This window comes from Temnothorax americanus, unplaced genomic scaffold (genome assembly GCF_048541705.1).
Source record: "Temnothorax americanus isolate GAGA-0224 unplaced genomic scaffold, ASM4854170v1 Scaffold10, whole genome shotgun sequence".
In the NCBI taxonomy this organism is placed as follows: domain Eukaryota; kingdom Metazoa; phylum Arthropoda; class Insecta; order Hymenoptera; family Formicidae; genus Temnothorax; species Temnothorax americanus.
Genome location: NW_027509231.1, coordinates 3,774,224 through 3,796,290, shown reverse-complemented (window position 1 = coordinate 3,796,290; position 22,067 = coordinate 3,774,224). Strand labels below are relative to the sequence as shown.

Genomic DNA, 22,067 nt, shown 5'->3' with positions numbered 1-22,067 from the left:
TGGCAACGAATGTAAAAGTGTTTTTGGTCACGATTAACATTCACATCCTCGCCGGTCGCGAAAGTTTATCGATATGTTTGTAGGCTACGTGCCAACTCGAACGAAATTTCACCTTCTCGCGCTTTATCGAAACGGAAGTAACGGACGAACACTTTCACGAGCTCTTCCGAAACGCGCGGAACTTACACGGAGAGCTCGTGTCGGAACGATCGATGATACTTTATTCCAGGTAAGGAAACGGCACTTATTTCAAGCTTCGATGATATTTGGTAGTACAATCGCGATAATTATTGCAAACGAGACTCGAGCTGTAACAGGAAGTTAACGCATTATTCAAAGCAGTTTTCGATGTCATTGGTGTTAGTCACGCGATGCAGGGCACATGTTATCGTGTCCGTACTGTAAATCAACTTCTAATTGCTCGAATTCCGCGTCCGCGCAATAAAAGTTCCGAACTTTCTTTCATCGTTAGAACATTATCATGATAATAAAAATATGTTTCCTCCAATCGTCACAAAAATTCTACAACGCTTACATATTTTTTACTTTCAAGTCATTTTTTCCAAAAATCAGATTAATTGCTTGAAAATCAATATGCATGAATAGCCCAGAAACGTTGATTTTGAAATGAAAATATTAAAGTTCTATAGCAATTGAAGATATAGTAAAGTTGATTATTCAATCGTTAAACCATAAAATTACCGTCATTTTTATTCTTTTTTTTTTCTCTTGAATTCTTCCTCTACTAATATACAAGTTAGAAAAAATCATTTATCTGCTACATTGCAGTGAGAAAAATTTCTTTATAAATAAATTTTGCTATGTGATGTGCCGATATCGACGCGCACAATTCCGATTAGCGGCGGTTAAAGAAACACGTGATGAGCATCTCGGAAATACCCAATTTGTCCTACAAGAGGCGAGTGCTATTACAGCTCACACGTCGTTGCATCATCTCCTGCATTCATCGACGTATCAATTCTAACCCGCCAATCGTGCACCCAAGCCTCATCTATATATATCGATCCGTCGCCATTATCGCAATCATTCCTCGAATCGCTTGCTCGTCTGTCGCCTTCGCCCAATCATTCCACCGATTATATCGCCGCTAACATTTTATCGTACTAATGGTATCAATCGAGCGATACAATCAGACACAATCAGACACACTGAGAACCCATTTCGTTGAATTAACTCAATCCTTGTTTGGATATGAGCAAACAAATTCTTTAGTTAATAAACAAAAATTTGGTTCACATAACAAAAAATGTTGTTAACATAACAAAAATTTTTTAACGTAACTAAATTTTTTGTTATGCGAACCAAATTTTTGTTATATTAACTAAAGAATTTGTTTGCCCATATCCAAACAAGGATTTAGTTGATTCAACGAAATGGGTTTCTCGCATCAGTGCGTATTCCGCAAAGTGCGTCCCGCGCACTGCTGGACGCTTGCAATGTGCAAGTACACAGCAAAATATCATGCAGTATGCTCTATAGTTCATCGGTTCGACCTACGTGAAGTTGCATCGTTTTGCGCGCAGAGAGGTGAGTGGTGAAAAGAACATAATTTTTCAGAAATAAAGATTCAATTTTCTAAATTGATCGGTGTATCCGTTGTGATTAATCCTTTCTCGTAATATATCACTATTATATAAATATTAAAATATGTATATTGGCATAAAAAAATCACTTCTTTTGATATTTCATCGGAAAGTTGGCATATCTTAACGCGTGCTATTTCAGCTTATCAGTTTATCATTCGAGTACTATATTGTACAAACAAAAAAGATAAACGTGCGCGAAGTGTTTGTCAATAATGTGAATAACGGACTTTTGTTTGAACCGAAAAGCCATTCTTATCGAGATAAAAATTCAAGAGAGACTCTCATCTTGGAATTTTTATGTTTTATTGGAAAAACCTGAATTTCATACTGTTCTCCGGCATATACTAATTCTTCAAAAAGACTTTCAATTTTTTAATCACATTGCTGAAAATCGCGGCGTTTACTTTTCGCGACTCACCCCGTGCGCGCGCATCGATCACCGCGACTGATAACAAAACACTCCTGTTAAAACGTCGCCGCGTGTGGCGGTGCTCTTTAGGGATTCCAAGCTCGTCGAGGCTCGTCCAGTACGTGCCGTTCGTCAATCGCGGAGTTTCGCCCGCGACGATCGACCAGTCGTTGCAGCGATCAGTTCTCGCCGGACGGTCGCCCGGAATCATTCGCAGTCGCTCCTTCGCGCGATATCACGGTCAAGGTGGAGCTTCCGACGGTTCTAAGATGACGGCCACCAACCAGGCTGGTTGTCCACCAACCTGGAGGATTTTCACGATACTTCTGTTAGTCTGCGAGTTTGCCGCGGCCGCGAACACCCAGACGTTCGTCGTGAGCAACATCGTAGACAATCAGATCGGTAGAGATTTCTTCGTGGGGCCCTGCCTGGTGAACACCAATCAGACCTGCCCCGATGAAGAAGTGACGTTCTTTCTCTACACCAAGCACAATCCAGATGAGGGACAGCAATTACTTGTAAACGACACCGGCTCAAATCTCGACGATACAAATTTCGTGGCAGCGATATCCACGAAGATCATCGTGCACGGTTACAATTCGGACATGCAGCTGAGTTACTTGGTGGATATTAGAAAAGAATATTCGAAGAGGGGCAGCTACAATCTAATAGCAGTCGACTGGCGTCGTTTGGCGGGAGCACCGTGTTATCCCGTGGCCGTCCACAATGTGCCTCACGTGGGCGATTGTCTGGCACAGCTGGTCGACCGTCTGAGGGACTACGGTGCCGAGGACATCCACGTGATTGGCTTCAGTCTGGGCGCCCACGTACCGGCTTTCGCAGCCAACGCGCTACGACCGTACAAGCTACCGAGGATCACCGGTCTCGATCCGGCGATGCCGCTCTTCGTTACCGTCAGCAAGGACGAGAAGCTCGACGCTAGCGACGCCGAATTCGTCGACGTGTTACACACAAATGCCTTCATTCAGGGTAAAATCGAACCGAGCGGTCATATCGACTTTTACATGAACGGCGGAGTCAATCAGCCTGGTTGCTGGGAGCAGGGAAATCCCTTCGGATGCAACCATCACAGAGCGGCGGAGTACTTCTCCGAGTCGATCAACTCGAAAGTCGGTTTCTGGGGCTGGCCCTGTTCTGGTTTCGTAGCTTATCTCCTGGGTCTCTGCCCGCCTCGATTCCCCGCGGTACTGATGGGCGAGGATGTCAATAGAAAATATCGAGGTTTTCATCTGGTGAAGACGAGAGCGCATAGCCCGTACGCGGATGGAATGTTCGCGGTCGAGGATTTTTACCAGCAGAATCTTTATCAGTGATCCTCTGTGTTAACGCCACCTCGCGTGTCGAGATGATCTCGATGGTGCAAAGTATTTTTTTTTTTCGAGAAATGTATTGCAAGTTATTCAACCGTAGTGAATATATAGAATACTCCGAATAGAATATATTCAAAGATACATATATATCAGTATGAGGGAAAAACATATATGTATATACATTGCGTAAATTGACGCATAGTATTTGCTTAAAACTTTAAGACGGTGTTATGTAATCCATAAGTAGTTTTTTCTTAAAGATAGTGTGATATAATTTACTACAAATAGGTAAGATCTTTGTAAGATCTTATCTAAAAATTTATTTAGTTGAGGATATGAATAGAAACTAGTTACTGTGTGTATTATCGTTTATGATAATATTACTGTACCGTAAGTGCAAAATGTGAATGAAATGAAAATGGAACTGTATTTCGACATATTTGAAATATGATAGAAAAGAAGGAGAACGCGATAACTCTGAAAGAAACAGTGATAGAAGTAACAAACTTGAATATTAATCGATAGATTTTTATTAATCGGATCGATTGCATTAGTTGAACAAAATCAACGATTAATATTGAACGGAATCTCGTGAGGCGTTTCAGCTTCGAAACACGTTACGAGCTCACGAATTTAATGCCGCGCGAGAAGATCTGTTAGCATGTCAAGGTCAGATAACTGCCTGGACCTGTTAATCGATATCTTGCAAAACCAGAGTAGTGGGGCAAACAGGATCGCGACGTGCTACAATTTCTTATCGATTCAATGCTACAATGTATAGCATTCAAATAAAAAATATTTAATCGTATCTGTCCATCTAATCAGTCCATCTATCTTCTGTTTATCTATCTATCAAGTTATCCGCCTGTTTCAATTGTTTCTCTTCTGAGACATTGACGCGGTGACAATACTGTCAAGCTTCAATATCGCTATATAGGGTTGCGAATCTAGCGTTGGATTTTCCTAATTATTCCATAAGTATTCTCCAATAATGAACAAATATACGACTGCTTCTTATATTTTAAATATATGTATCTAACATATATATATCTGAATATATGTGACGTAACTGGTTTAGAAATCAAATGTGAGTCAATTGATAGTAATGAGAGGAAATTTTTCTGTGCGAACCGTTTGTGATTTTATCTTTCTATTTATGTCTTCGTCGTCGAGAGACTATATATCTACTATCAAAGAAATGATATAGCTCTTGCTATACTGAAAGCCCGGAAACCTTATGAACTGATCCTGTTAGATTCTCGAGAATTGATCTCGGGAGAATAAGACTTATTACCTTTTTGTATATGTGAAAGACATTTCCAAAAAATATCGCATAAATGTGGCTCGCAGAAATATTTTTGTTATATTGAAATTTTATTTTTGTTAAGTTTTGCGATAATAATATATAAATCATTATTTTGTTAGTTTTTTTACCCGTGTATTATTTACATTTATAATATGAAATATTTATTTAATATTTATAATAGTCATATTATGATAATGCCATAATTAATATTTAATATCATTAATATTTAAAAATAAAATAAATGAAATTTAAACAAATGCAAATCAATCTAATTTATTTAAATGTCTGGCAAGTAACTTTAGATATTCTATTTTCAATAAATATCAAATAAGATACTCGATATTAATGAATAAAAATTTGATTGGATGTTCTCTCTTGCGATTTTAATAATCTATATTTTGCTTGACTGTGTGCGACAGGTGTTCTTTGTAAGTACAAATTTCGTTTTAAGATTATTCATCTGAACATATATATGCTCGTTATAAAGCCATATGTTATAAGAAAATATATTTGTTATAGTAAGCACATAAATGTACATGCATACATCCAAAATACACGTTGTATTTAAAAATAGGAGCCAAATAAAATCTGGCAAATTTGATTTAATGTATTATCAGTAATATATTATGTCATTATACCCTTTTTTGGTTATTAATTTACTTTATCTTAAATCTTATTTAAAAAATTGCTATAATAATAATTATTTTATTGTATGTTATTCGTGCATTTGTGCTTTTATATTCTTCACGGAGTATAAGATTATCTACGTTTTATATTATTGATTAGATACGAAATATCATAAATTCTATCGGGTTCATAGTTATATCTCTGCATTGGGAACTTTTACTTTTTAATTTTCGCACTGATGCTAATGCATTTTTACGACTTTAACCATAACAGTTTGGACAACCTTGGGTTGCTTTTAATTTTCAATGAAAACTATTCGCTGTAGGTTAATATTACTGCAATCTCTCTCTCTCTCTCTCTCTCTCTCTCTCTCTCTCTCTCTCTCTCTCTCTCTCTCTCTCTCTCTCTCTTTCTCTCTATCTAGGCCGCCTTGCACAACCACCCGCTATCCTCGTTTTCAGAGAGCCGCACATATAATGCTATCCAATCAACTTAGTCCGCAGTATCAAAGCATTTGGAATCCAAGCGGCCTGATTCGAATGCTAATGAATGCGGGGAGCACGTTCCTGGGGATTTCGGGCGATTGTATCCAAACAATTCGTTAGTAACTAACGAGACCCTCGTTACCGGCTACGTGACGGCAAGAATGATTGGAGTAAAAAGCGCGAGACAGTGAGTGATCTCTCTCTCTCTCTCTCTCTCTCTCTCTCTCTCTCTCTCTCTCTCTCTCTCTCTCTCTCTCTCTCTCTCTCTCTCTCTCTCTCTCTCTCTCTCTCTCTCTCTCTCTCTCTCTCTCTCTCTCTCTCTCTCTCTCTCTCTCTCTCTCTTCCGAGTAAGCTCAATCGTCATGGCTTAAAACCGAACGACAAATCTTATTCCGTCTCAGCAACAGGTTGCACTCGACACTAATTTGCGAGATTGTCGTCCCGCGTCCGCCCAATTAAGACTCTTAAATCGACTTCGGACTAGTTTCTTCCGAATGCAAGATCGGCGTGACTGGTAACAGGCGACAAATCGCGGTCATAAATCAGCATGTCATTTTGAGAATATATCTATATACAGATTGTTACATATTAATTGTTTTAAACAATTAGTAAACTCTTCAGAAATAACCAAGTTTTTCTGGAAACAAAGAGCGCGCGTTTATATAAGCTCTCTTTAATAATGTTATAGACTAGCACTGAATGTACCTCTTTGTCGTTCGCGAATTCAATTTCTATCCTTATTGAATGCACAAAGCGCGCATGTTCCCAAAAATGTTGAGATCAAACGGGAAATTGTATTGCCTCGTCGCTATTTTTTTCTACGAGCAGAAAAGCCGACTGATTTTCATATACTTCGCGAGCGAGCAGCGGCGCCGCGGCGCGGCGATCGTATTAAAAGTTGTTGGAATAGTTGGGCGAAGCGTTTACTCGAATACACAATTTAAACTTAAGCGGAAATGCACATCCTTACTGGCCGCAATCCCGCATTCTTGCCATCGCAACGGACCGTCGAGGGAAGGGTTGATGGAAAGGGCTGGTTTGCGCCGGTCTCTCGCGTGGCGCAAGAATGCCAATCTTGGCGATAGAACGCGATAAGTCTTTGGGAAAATAAAAGAAAAACTCAATAGAAAGAAAGAAAATGGAAGGAAGAAGGAAAAAAGGGAAATTTCGCCGAAAATGCATGTATAATATTTATAAAGACTGAATCATGCTACGAGCAGATTCTGTATATTCTGTTATACGCGGAGATATGCAACGAAGATACCAAACATATAAAAGACATTATCTTGACTCAATCATACTTCTCACCAAGTTTTACATTACAATTTTCCAATTAATAAGAAATATGGAGATTTAAGAGATACTTTTAAACGATGTCTAAATGGCGTTGTGTATAACATATTTAAGATAAAAACATAATTTGTATATAATTTTTCGAGAAAAGGTTTGTTTTTGAAAAGCTTTTTGTGTCCGGAGTTAATAGCTTTATACTTGTAACAAATTTATATATTTTTTTCTCGGTCCACTTTTATATATGGAGATATATTACGATACCGTACTGTACGTCCAGCGATACTCGACGTTGCACGCAAAAATAAAAATGTGGGAGGAAAATCCTGTGTAGTCCACTTTCCATGATTTACCCCGGCATACGCGCACACACAAACATGTCTCTCTCTCGGTGTAGGTGATAGATATATACGCATGCCCTCGCAGGCACAGTATCCGAGATAATTTGAATTCGCCGAGTGGAATATAATTTAATAAAACTTTACCGCGTGGAATTCGCATTAGCTACGGCATTACCTTGGCTCTCCTCCGCTTCGGCTGCTTATATACTTTTACCCCCGGGGTTGTTTTCGTAAGCAAACAAATTTCTTTCGTAAGATTTACGACAGTCACGATGTTATGTCTGACAGCATTTCGAGAAGTTCGAAATAATTTCCTCTTGGAAATTATTAAGGCTAATAGCCTTATCGACTATGCTTGCACGTGTTCCATTATAAATAATTGCTGATTCGCGCGATCAGCGTAGACTATTTTGATATTGTATGATAAATTTGTGCAAATCCAAACTGCAAAAAATACACGGAGAGAATTACAACTTGGCAACCAATCAAATATTATAGGTAACAAGAGGAATTTTTGATATGTACAAAAGACATTTTACAAACGTAATAACGTAACAAAAATTACCAAGTACATTGGTAATTTTTGAAAAATTTTATATTTCATTATAATAGATATTAATATTTTTTTATTATGGTAGATATTAATCAGAATAGCTCGCATAAAATTCTTCGTAATACACGTTGTCCCACAACTATCGTGATTTTCATGATAAATTCTAAGAGAAATTTCTCTCAGTGTACATACTATCCGCATTTAACATTGTTAAAATCGTTTTATTCCACATCTCTTTGTCAAAAAACGAGTAATGATTTTTCGATAACCAGGAAATATTCAGGATAATTGCAAAATTGCCATCGAAAAATTTATAATGCTGCTCAAGCATATGGAATATTCAATGTTTTATATGAAATTCAACATGAAATTTGGTTCTGTATTAATCTCAGTGCAATGGAATTGGATATACATCGAAAACGCACTACAAAGGCGTGATTTAATATAATACTCATGCAGGAGTTTCAAAATCGCCTGAGATCACCTCAATAATTTATATTGATTATGAGCATTCTAATAATTTTATAAATCGTAAAAATTGCAATATTAAACAATATACTATGTATATCAAATCGACAATGTCAAGGCATAAATAAATGTTGTGCAAGATAATCGCTTTTAGATAATCAATTATTGCGAACGTACGTAACAATGTATATGCGCGATCAATGAATAATAATTATACAATAAATCAAACACGATCAACTAATAATAATTATACGATAAACTGGACACTCTTCTTCTCTTTTCTTTCTTTTCTTATTGTCATTCGTTAGTTTAAAATAGATAGCTATTAATTAGATTTTTTCCCCCTTCAAATGTGATATTTCTTCACATATCTTAGTACATCTACAGATACTAAAAAAAGTACTAAAAGTACTAAAAAAAAAAGTGTCACAATTGTAAAGTTAAAATAAATACTATCCCTCTTTTTCAATTTCTTTCAATTTCTATTATCAGGATATCCTATTTTCAAATACGAAGTCCATGTAACGAAATCTTTAAGTAACATTGCTTTTACGCGACCTCAATTGCCGGGAAATCAATACCGGTCATTCCGAAATAAACGTAACATATATTCTCGCCAATTTTGCGAAATAATCCGCTGCTTGGCCGTTATTACTAGATGTCATCGCACAGTTTTGTTGGCGATTTTGCTAAAAACCCTTTATGACGCATATGGAGATTGCAAGGAGATCAGATCCCGGAAAGCGTGATCATCCACCGACTACAGCCTCATGCATATTCCAAACTGCACTCGTCCGTCAGCTTGGAGAGCTCACTTTTGGCACTGTTGTATTCTGAATGCCACATAACTCGCATCACGTGATTGCCTTCTGTATATGCGGAAATGGTTGCTCTGGGATGGTTTTGCTTTAGAGAATAGAATGCTATTCGGAAAACTAAAATCGCCGTTCATTAAATTTTAATGAATAATATCGCTAATGCAACCACACAGTTCGCTGATGTAATAATAATAATCTATATTGAGAATAATTATTTAAAATTATCTCATGTAAAAATCGTTTCTCTGTTAATATCTTGTAGAAATTAGATTGTACTGTCTATTCGACATATTGCGTCGATAGGAGAACAATCCATTCAACCAATTTTAATCTTATCAAGAATAATCGTGTGTATAAACTTTTAAATTTATCGTATATATATCCACTTTTAATCATCGTAAATATTTCTTTAAAAATACGATATCGTGGAATAATGTTTGAGCAACAAGAACATAAATCTGCTGACGATAAAAATCTTTTCCCGCTTCTCTCGGAGCCATTATCATGGCTCTTCTACAGTTTTGGCGTCGACCGTAAATTTTTGGCCGGATGGCATTCTTTAAGGCTATGTTGGCCCTCTTTTTTCGATGCTCTGAAAAATGACGTTCGCGAACAGCGAATTTGCGGAAAACGCCGACGTCGTCGAGGAGATCAAAAAATGGGCTCTCTCCCTTTATGGGCGAGATGGGAATTTCGTCGCGGAATGCACACCATTCCCCATATATGAGGAACATTTTGAATTAAGAGAGATTACGTGAAAACGCATACTCGCGCGCAGTTATTTGGCAAACAAAGTATCAATTTTGACTATAAATCGACACTGTTTATGTGAAATAACCGAGGGTATCGCTTTCGATGCGATAATATGACAGCTGTATGACATTCTTCCTTGTTATTCCGTTTTATTCACATTATATATTAACATAAAGTTATACATAACGTAAAGTTATACGGAAATAAAAAAACTCATCGCTTTAAATACGGTGTAGTGTAATAAATCCCCCTCTTTATATCGCGCCGTATTGATCGTCATTAACAGTCGTTTAAAATTCCAGCTATGCAGCGAAAACGTATAATAGAGTAATATATCATAAGCGGTGCAACGTTTTCACAAAAATATGAGAAACGCATGCTATGCCATATCCTTCTGCATAATGTAACATAACGCTATTGCCGTATATTTTGTCACATGAGCTAAATTGTGTGATATCGGATTTGTAATATGATATAGAGCAATTAATCGTTTGATTGTGCAACTGATCGTTTTTCAACAAGGTATGTTAAGAGCAACTGATTTAAATGAACAAAAAGCTGTTGTTTTTTTTTTTTTTACATCAGCGCTATGAAAAAGCGATTCTGAATAACTATGCGATAGGTATGTCATAAAGAATAATAATACTCGGTTAAAATATATTCAACGATTCTGTTTAAATTAACAACACGGTGCTTGCCGTTTGCACGTAATACATACAAAAGCACGAAAGTCGGAACTTTTATGAAGCTAATACGCAGTTGCCTTGAGAGTTTCTAAAGTCGTGCACGGGTTTATCCCTCACGTCCCGAGCATATTTAACGCTGCAACGCTTATTTGCACTGAAAAATCGTGTAAAGCCAGTAAAAGCGCAGGAATGTCGCAAAGCTGCTCACCTCTTCGCCATTCAACGGCAACGCCCGAAACATTTTAACGCTTTTGGAAATATTTATCCATTGCATTTCTCTGTGACACACATATGTACATTTCCAATACAATTAATTTGATTAATTTTGCTGGACAAACACACGTGTGTTTCTAATTTAATGAAAACGATTTCAAAATTTTCGAAAATTATTTGAAACATAGTTTGTCATTTGTCATTTAAAAAAGAGAAACTTTCTCGATATATCAATAAATATGGTTTTAAAAGAGAATATTAAAAAAATCCTGAAATATATGTAACTTACAGCTTAAAAAGTTATATACGCAACGAGTTGTCGGAGCGAAATATCGTCGCGAGTTGCAATTGTGGCAAATGTTGTATAGCGAGAGGGACGGACTTTACGCCGTTCACGTCCTCGGCTTTCGCTCCGGCATAATCGCGCCGAGACGTCAGAACCACGCTGTGATGTACGGGCGCTTGAAATCGCCCAAACTTTTGCATAGTTAACGTAAATATGTGCAACTTTGCCAAGGGAAGCCTACCAAAGATCGCCGGTCGCCTTATCCCTGTCACGTTCCGCGCGTAGATTTCACGCTCTCGCGACACCACGTCACACGCACGCATGCACATCACACACACACATATACAGGCCGAAAAATCGTCAGGAACGTTAACCGCATTTCCTCGACCGAAACTCGCGAAATCCGCTTGACCCGGATTCCGACTCGCCCATAAAGCAAACCGTGTTCCGTTCGTCGAGATAAATGACGGCTGAAAGAGCGCGCAGAAAAATTGCCGCGTAATCGCATGCGGAAAAGCGCAATGCGTATCGCTGTCGACAAAGAAATAGATTGCATATATCATCAACGGACGCAAGTTTCGAAAATTACACTTGAGAATTTTTAATCTCGTTCTCTAACTGTTATGTTGTGCTCTTAGAAACGAATTAATAATTCTTCTTTATGACATAAAAGGTAATAATATTTGCGTGCTTGCTATTGCGCTCAAAATAGCTCCGATTGTAGTACTATTTTCAATAAAGAGTATTATCTTCTGGCATATATTTAAATGGAATTGAAGATCTTTGCAATAAAATAATATAACGACGTTAATTAATAAAACGATACTACATGTTCGAATAGTGGAGTTTCTATAATAAATTCATAATTAAGGTTCAACTCTTTTAGAGAATTTCTACAACAATTAATGCCGTTCTTAAGAAAGTCTATGTGAAATCAAAAAAATATATAGATATAGTTATGTCATTTTACATTCTAGAAAAACACTGTTCACGAAATGTTTCCTCTTAACTAATTCTACGAAATATATATAAAAAAAGATTCTCGCAAAGTGTTGACGACTTTATCGTCGAGAGGGATGCAGGAGGTGTGACGGGACTGATGTGTCTTACGGCATTTTAGTGCAACAGATGTACGGATCGAACGGAGCAAGCGTCGGTCTACCAATGGGCATGACCACGCTGAAGGGCACAACCGGTACTCTGGGGCCCCTGGCGAACTACGGCTCGGGGATGGGAATAACGGGGGCCACGACCCTGCCACGGCCGGGAAACTGGCTGCGCCCTGCGGGCCTCAGGCTCGGGCACAGCGCGGCCCGGGTCCGCCTCTACTGCCAGGCAAAGTGAGGAGCCATGGTTCCGACAGGTGAGACATTTTTCATATATTTCTCTTCTATTGTTTTTTCCATCAGAAAAAACCGCCGCGTTATTATATTTGCTTTTATAATTTTGTAACTGGTTCGTATGTAGTATATACCTCTAATAACCTCTCGGATATTTGTACGAAATAACTGCAGCAGTATATTCTCTTTCACGTGTGATTGTAAAGAATTGTAAAGAAAGGAGTCATAAAAGTTATCAAGTTATCAAGAGGAATATATAAAAAAGTTATAAAATTATTAAAAATTTTAAAGCTCTCCAGAGTACATCATATCTTCGAAAAAGACATTATCGTTACACTTCTATTAATGATTGAACTACTTTAATTAAATAGAAAATAAATTCTTACATGCATTATGTATTTTTTGTAAAACAAAGCCATGTATGTATTGTTAAATATATATATATTTTTGATTTTAGCGAACTATACTAACAACGACCAGCAATCACATTGCAATAGATTTTAACGTATTGTCGCATGTACGAACAGATTATAGCTTTTTTTTATAGAGCAGTGAAAAAGATTATCATTTTTATAGTGTTCAGATTGGAATCGAAAGAAATCGGAGGAAGTGCGCATTTTTTATTGCAAAAACGATAAGTCAGCCAATGGGAAAAGAGCCGATCCTCTTTCCGTTGCATTATACACCGTCGTTATTGATTAGACCCTCGAAAATTTGTTACCTTTCGTCATAAATTCGAATAGCGATAAGATCGTGTGAGGAACGATCGATATAAGATATGTAGAGAGTTTTGAATTATAAATGTGCTATTATAATATTGTAGATTAATCAACTACTTTAATGCAATTTTTCTCGTGTCAGAAAAAATATCTCTATAAAAATTTATTCGAAATAATAAGAAAATCTATTGAATATTGAAACGAACAGATGTTCTCATGTTTATGTTCTTTTATTTTACAATTATCGAAAAAACATCGAAAGAAGATTAGATTCAAATATTTGATTTAAAACTGAAGCTAAAAATTCTCCTATCGAATAAGACTGGCTTAATTATATCTAATTGTTATATGAAGTGTACTAGTGCAAAACCATTTAGGATCTCGTGACATGTTTTCCATGTGTTTGGTTTAAAATATTTCTTGATAAGATACACAGAAAGTGCTACTTATACTTTATCTTCAATATCTATTTTTTACATGCAGTTAATTTTAATTGATACACATCTTCCTATTGTCTTTCAGTGACATCTCCTCCAGCCAGAAAGACGAGTGGTTTGTGTAGGTGAGTTAAAAATTATGGCGCATCCGGCAATCACACCGCGATTCGCTCGTTTATTTCGTTCTCTTTGAAACACGAACGTAAACCTGTGCTCGGTGGAACTTTGAAAATTTCAATTACAAAGAGTATGGCCATTACCCATTGTCGCGATTACGTGGTCCGCCTCGGGTATGGACGTTCTGTTATGCTCGTATATCAAAGACTCTTTGCTTTTCAAAGTGCAATTACGAGGCAATCAAGCCGTTAAATGTCAATGTTAAAAAGTAATACCTACTCACGTACACGTATATCTCGACATAACTTCGATATATCGACTGCTTATTTGGCTTAATTTCATATGTCGCTTTCCACGGCTATTTCGAATAATTACATGTTATTATTATGGTTATGGCATAATAATTGCTTTTGTATATTACGAAAAGATGAGCGTGGTATTTCATAGAGAAATCGCATGTACGCGGTACTTGCAATAATTAAACTTTATCAAGTCTTACAAGATAAAGCAAATTTCATCACAAAACAGTCAAGTTACGATACGCGCGGCTTACAGATTTTTAGAGATTGTTTAGAAAGTATGTGTCAATGCGTAAAGTACTGAACGTGCATATTATAATTATATTATGTTATGTTGAAAGCATAAAGCTATCTCGGCTTACTTCTGTACATCATGTATTAATTAAATATTTAAGTTTTAATGTGTATACGTAGAATAAAATAACTCACGTGAGAGTCAGAATCGTGAAAGGATAAAATACCTCGTATTTACATAAAAAAATAATTCTCATTTTATGCGCGTTATTTAATTCTTATCGATTTTCATGCGAAAATCCAGCGTGCATATGTTCAAATATTACTCTTTAAATATTACCAATTTCAATATTTCCTTTCAAAAGTGAACAATGTTACGAGCGTTTATAAAATACGTTGTAATTTGCTATCATATATGTACCCTTAAATTGAATTTTAAATTTCTATGCGTGCACAATATAAATATAACGATCTCGCCATATAATTTCAAGAGAACTAAATGTAACGAAGAAATGTGACGTGTGTGATACATTGAGAGTGTCACCATTAATTACATTTGATCTTTCAATCCTTTGTCTCTTTGTAGCTTTAATTACACAAAAAATTCAGAATCAATTAAATCGAAATTAACTTCCATTGATGTCGGCGAAAATCAGCGATAAATCAAACAACGTGCATAATCGATTTGCTTTTGTGTCGATAGAGGCAGGCCTGGACCAGAGCCCGCAGGGTGAATCGGAGCGGTGGTGCCCTCACCGCCCCTGGGGGACGGGGCGACGCCAGACGTCGAATCGTCTTCTGCTGATCGTCGGTCGCGTGTTATCGGCGAACATCGAGCCACAAGTAACGCAGACGCAATTCCTAATCATCTTCTGATCCTCCCTTAAGTATCGTGGAACCGCACCGGAAACATGACGACCGATACGGACCGAAGGAAAACGCGGAAAAATTGAATTTCGTCGCGAAGAACAGATGTCTAGATCCTTTTTTATCTCATTTTGAAAAATTCTATACGTTTTGCTAGAAGAAATTTCTGTCACGGGATTATACACAGAGTATTCCCGAACGATGAAGGATGGTTAGCTATATTATGAAAATAAACGCAAACAAAAACAAATGGGGGGAAAAGCGAGAAAGCAAAATCGATATTCCGAGTCGACATTCGCAAATTTGTTTGCATCGCTAATCGAGCTATATTAATGAAGTAAACAGATTTTTACGATGATCGAACGAGCGTTGTTTTCGTAAAATTCGCTTGAAGAGAATACGTACAAATTGTTTACAAGGGATGGAAGCGGGATAGCGTCAACGTAATGCGAGGCGCGGACACGCGGTCCGAGAGACTATGGACAAAATTAATTGCAAACGGTATGAGTGGGGCGTCGCGTGTGCGTACGTATATATGCGCGAGCGTGCGAATGTGAATAGAATGGGAATGATAAATGCACGCACATAGCAAAAGGGGAGAGAAACGGGAGCTTCGATCTCGTGGTGCACGTGTGCGCAATGAGTTTTCGTTACGTAGCCTAGTCACGTAAGTCAGGTGTTTCTCGGTGTGTATTCTGTGAAGCAGTAGAGAGAAAGAGAGAGAAGAACGCGCCGTTTTAGTCTTACGGATCACATCCGCTGTTCACGGTAACGATTTTCGCGGGAGTCTTCATGAACCCGGCATTCTTACATTGCAATTGATAATTGCACTGCGATTTATTAAATTATAAAAATAGAGTTATCTCTCTCTCAGTGAAATAATATTTAAAATAATAAATAATTCCAACTCATCTCTCTATTATAGACATGTGTGTATCAATAAAGAAGAAAAAAATCACATCACAATATACATCGAGTATTAAACTGCAGCCAAGCCAACTATGATGGCGAACGTTCGGATAGATTTATAACATTTGAAAAAAACTATATTAAATTATAACAATGTACAATATCTCCAGGTATTTTTTAGCCGTCATACAATACATACAACGTTATCCAATAATTTTTGTTTTTATTTGCTTCGAAAGAGAAACGTCAAGAAAAAAGGTTTCCACGGAAATTCGTCGCATGGAAAATCGTTACCGTGAAATCGTTATGTACACGCGCGCGAGTATTTGACGCAAAAGTGCGCTTGAGATGCGTTAGTATGCGTATTGGCCGACGAAGCTGTAATATGAAATAGCAATCTATCATCCGTAGGAAAAGATTCGCGATTGACGTTTGTTTTCATCATCTCTTTTTGTTTGGCAATTCACAGCCAAATACTGATTAAGTTTCTCAATAGACATGCTTGTTATATATTACATAACTTTTTGCATTCTTTCAAATATTTAAAAAAAACTTTTTTACTATAAAAGTTAAATATATTAATTTCAATGAATAAATCTACCGGTCCATTTAGGCAATATTTTGTCGACCGCTATTTTATTCGTTATCCAATGAAAGACTGTGCTAAAAAGCTCTCCGGCGCTGCCGTTCGAGCAAAGATTTCTTTGGATATCATAAATTAAGAGATTCTTTCTTCAGCGACTACACTAGTACCTCGTGTAGCTTTCTACGAGGACAATCACTTTCCTCCTCCGCTTCTGAATCGGCGAAGCGCGAGCACAAAGCGAGCGGATACTTCGCGAGCGTGTACTTGTAATATACTTGTATCTACCATTAGCCGTTCAAGCTTTGTGCCGTTTCCATAGATTACGAATGCGAAAAAGAAAAAAGCATATACATATGTAGAAGTTACAATGACGAGAGAGCGGAGTGAAGAGGTAAAAGAAGATTGTAAAAGAAGAGAGTAAGAGAATTTATCATTAACATAGAGAGAATTTTAATTTCGCGACTTTAGCGCATAACTCGCGTCACAGTGATCGACGGAATTGCCGATTATCACGCGTTTGTCACGCTCGAACGTAAATTAAATAAAACTTTGATCCACGTTAAAGCAGAAAGTTATTTTTGGTTATGATTAAAAAAATCAAATAAAGTAACATAATAATTAGATATAATAATTAGAAATTATTTTTGGAATATGTCACAAATTTTCACTTTTGCAAAGCTAAGATAAATTCGAATTTATTATATACCTATTGCATATCTGTTAATCTCCATTCGAGCTTTATTATTACACCATATAAATCTGTGACCAATAATATCGATTTGCGTGCAATCTTTGCAAGGAAGAAATTAGGTAACTCGCGCATCAATACTATTTCATACTTTGACGAAAACATATCCAGAATACGTCGCTGATTTTACGTGCATGACGCAACATCGGAAATATATATCTTCATTTTTACTGATTCATGAAGTTGCCTTTGCATAGCTTCTGCGAATCTCGCGTAATATAATATTTGATCGGCATGCATATCGACGCCGCCACGATTGAGACATTTACGAATCGAGCCGACAGACTGTAAATCAGAAAAGTGCGATTGATCAACGTTCCTCGTTACCAAAATCATTTCTCAGATCACGATACCTATTTTCCAACATGTTCGTCCTTTTCAGCTCGGCCAAATGCTATTATTATTCATTAATTACTTCATCATTACAGTGTTAAAATTATTAATTCATATGATAATAGAATGCAATCAACACAATAATGTTCACAAGTAACATATTAACAAATACTAATGACAAATTAATAATCTGAGGTGCAAAATCTTTTAATGAAGCATGATAGCACGTGCTGTGGCAACTGAGCTGAAATGGACGCATATTAGAAATATAGTTTCTTTGAAGATAAAGAGTAGAAAAGTGTGCCTGGATTATGCGGAGTTGATTTAAATGATCTAAGCTAGAGAAAACGAGCGAATGACGACAGTATACGTGCGAGAGGAAAAATAAAGGAGAGAGAGAGAGAGAGAGAGAGAGAGAGAGAGAGAGAGAGAGAGAGAGAGAGAGAGAGAGAGAAAAGAGAGAGAAAGAGATAATGCGAAGAGCGGAAAAGGATTCTCACACGATTAATATTACTGATTAATATTAATAATATGCTCATTGAGAGAGTGTACTATTTCTTTTCTATAATTATAGCTTTTCACACAAAAGCTGTAATTAACCATATACTGTCTGATGGTGATAACAATTGAATTTCAAGGATTAATTTTTCGAGATCGTGTGAGCCTCCACAAATGCAAATGGATTCGCGCGGTCCTTTGTGGCTCGAAGACCACGGTTATAGGATAAGCGAATAGGAATAGGTAAGAAATTCCGATTGTCGGATTCGGACACACGTAAGCTAGCTGAAACTGCCATGAACAGGACAGTGAAAGAGAGGAAATGTACGAGATATTAGTGAATGTCTGGAAAAGAGTATCTTATATAGTCTTAATTTTAACAGCTCGCGGTGAACTGTTAGATACTCGTGAACGATTAGCGACAATTAACCTGTAGCATATTTAAAAGACTTTAGGAAATTTTCGAAGTTATTACTTAAGTTTTTCAGTACATTAATTGAAATGGCTGGAAAATCATTGACATTTTTTTAGACTCTTCCGTAGTCGATTTAATTGCGGTGCAGCACGCGAGATCAATGGAAGAGTGTTTTTCAATGAAAAAGAAACGATAAGAATTTTTAACACGTTTGTTAGTAAGAATTTAATATGAATGATGAATTTCTTCGCGAAGAAATCGTAAATGCGCGTTATCGATACACTCGCGTAGTCGTTACATTCGATGCAACAGTACGGAAAAGGGATTGGCACGTTATCACGTCGTAATGTCTTGTCCAGCAGATATACATGCGCCAATTAAATGTAATATATTTCCAATGCTGTCTAAGCATTCTCCGAATAGAAATATACGCAAGAAATGAAAAGAACTGAATCTATTCATCAAATAATCAAAATATCTGAAATCTCTGTCCAGCGATATCTTTTTATTTCTTGTCTAATATTTCTTGGAATAAACATTTGTATGAAGTAAGAATAATTGTTCTGGGATTATCGCAAAAAGTTTCAGGATGTATGTTAATTTAAAATGATCAAGCCGACGACAAACGCCAATCACAAAAGGCAAATAATAATTTTATATTTAAGTATGCATGTTATTGCATATCAAATTAAAATACCATATCGCAATCTGCATATCACAGCAATCGACGCGTAAATCCTTTAATTTTATCAATATAATCTTTAAATAACCAATTTTTTGCACAATTCACACGACTCAACGAATTGGTAAAGCTTCGTTCGGCGTGGTCGATCCATTGAGCGCATTTATACCGTGTGTACTTTCAAAATCAATGTACGTATACCTGATAGAGGCAACTAAAGAGATAAGCTAAAAGTGGAACAATTTTGGGAATGTCCAGAATACTCGTCTTCTAACGATTTAGAAAATACGAGAGAAATCTAGTAGTGAAATTTCGCGAAAAAAAAATGTATAGAATAAAATTATTCTAATGTATGTGACTTGTTGCATAACATCGTGCGATATTCCGTAAAGCATTCCACGCGAAAAAGGATAGATCTTTATTAAATATATACATTTCTATACTAGTGCAGGGTGAAAGAGCCTATACTTATAATGCAGATGCAGACACTGATTATTTTCTAATTTATAAATATACGTCGCGTACCGTGAATAATTAAAAATTCTTCACTTTGTCTGTTTCATGTTACCATGATAGACTTGTGAGAATCTTGCATTAAAACTCGTTCGTATTAAACAAATTTTATCGTATATATTCTACGACAGTTCTTCGTTTACTAGATTTCCAAGCTCATTGTAACGCGAAGATCTATTAATTAAAAATTCACGAAATGAGAATAGAATGTCGCAGCGCGCTTGTATTTCTTGAAAGTTTAGAAAAAAAAACTTAGATGAATCTATACAATATAGACAGATGTGTTGGAAAAGCAGAAGGATTAATGAATGAACGCGAGTGTACGGTGTGATTGCCCTTGGAAATTAGCGATAATAATAGTGATAATACGAGATAGGGGATAACGAGAAACGGGATAAAAATTTTTCTATTGAATCAGGCGATGCATTGTCCTCTTCAACTAATTTCTTCATAGTACTAATAATTATTTCTGTCATTTCAAGATAAGCTACTGGATTCTAATATATATGTATGTGTGTTTGAAGTTTCTAAAGAGAAAAATTATGGAACATTTTGATAATATAAAATAACGAGCAAAATATATGACTGAACACTTTTATAGATTTGACATTAGATATAAATCAAATAATATCAAATCTATGAAAAAGGTGATTTAAGTAAATTTATAAAGTTTGCATAATATTTGGTTAAATTTATAATTTCTATTACCAATCGAAATTAGAGTAAACAACGTTCACATTCGGTAAATGAAAGATGGAATACACGCGTGTAAAACGAGGATAAAGGCGGTCTCTGTCAATTGCAACTTGGTAAAGAAGAGATCTACCCCGTACAAGTTCCCGTAAAAGCCGGTTTTACACGTTGTATCTCTACAATTCGTATATATATCGAAAAATACACGAGTATTATCATCGTTGTTTAACGATTAATAAAATTATACACTATTTTGAGTATGTGATCGCATGCAGCAGAATTTCGAAGTTAATCATTCTATTTTACGTCTTATCTCACAAGATTTTCGGTGAGAAATTTGAGCTATGCATCGCCAGATTTTTTTTTCGAAACAGATAATTCAATTCCACTCTTCGATAAAATCTTTCGATTATTGGGTATTTTATGCAATATCTAAATCAGTACGATCGAAATGATCGAACTGACGCGAGGCATATGCGTGATAATCCGAATGAAACAAGATTTCAATGATGTTAGTATAGTTAGTACGAGGGGAGTATTTTCACGGATGTGGGTAATGTTTATGACCTAAAGCGAGAAAAAGATGTAAGCGGACAATAATAAACCATTTTGGACACAATTTATCTCAGCCTGCAAGATAGTCGAGCTATCATAACGAACAGAATTCACTCACAATCAGTATCATTCACCGCGATCGCCATCGAGAACATGAAAATACTCCCATCAAAAGAGTCTTCAAAGAATCTTCAGCATAGCACTTTCTACATTCTTTGCTGCGGTATAGCATGTTAAGAGAACATCAACTTCAAATAAACTTTCGAGACTAAATGTTACGTTAGGCATAACGAGCCGTAGGTTAAACTTTTTATTATTTTTATATTAATTGAGAGTAATTGTATTCTCCATTGACTGCAAATTTCGACGAAAAAAGAAAACAATATAAAAACGTGCACGAAAATGATAATTTCTTAAAAGATCTGACCACTAAATGTAGCTAAAAATAACTTTAACAATGCACGTTGTTGCTAAACATTTTATTCGATAATATGCCTCATGTAATTTAAACTTAAATAATAATATCATTGTATCAGACGATTCATTAAACTCTCAGTTCCATTGGGAAAAGGCTGCTATTGAACATGTATATCGTTCGTTATTAATCATTAGTCGAGCACGTCATAGTACTGTCATCTCCGAGAATATTGACCATCATAGAGATCATCGTACACATAATACGATATCATAGTGTTCGTACTTGTATAACAGGACGTTTCCACTCTCGAAACTGATCGAACGCTAAATTGATCGAAAAAAACAAGAAATCTCGTATGTGATATTTGTTACTAAAAATAACGAAGATAAGTTGTTGCGTAATCATTGGCATATAGTATAATTGGCTTGATCGAATCAATAAATTTAAATGTAGAATAGATATTACAAATTTAATAATGCGACTCTCACTTTACGAGCAATTGTTGTAATGTTTTAGTCATATTTTATCATT

At 36.3% G+C, this 22,067-nt stretch overlaps 2 protein-coding genes across 5 annotated transcripts in view; one reads left to right on the top strand and one right to left on the bottom strand.

Annotated features, from left to right (window-relative positions):
- The window catches only part of LOC143900657 (uncharacterized), a 180,714-nt gene extending 175,460 nt beyond the window's left edge, over positions 1–5,254 (top strand). For all 4 annotated transcript variants that reach the window (XM_077412284.1, XM_077412263.1, XM_077412271.1 and 1 more), the window contains exon 6: positions 2,107–5,254. In XM_077412284.1, coding sequence (XP_077268410.1) covers positions 2,107–3,350 — 1,244 coding nt within the window. In that variant the 3' untranslated portion in view covers positions 3,351–5,254. The remainder of the gene's footprint in view (positions 1–2,106) is intronic.
- Positions 1–22,067, bottom strand: part of LOC143900686 (uncharacterized) — a 211,514-nt gene that overhangs the window by 184,387 nt on the left and 5,060 nt on the right. The gene's annotated exons all lie outside the window — the stretch shown is intronic.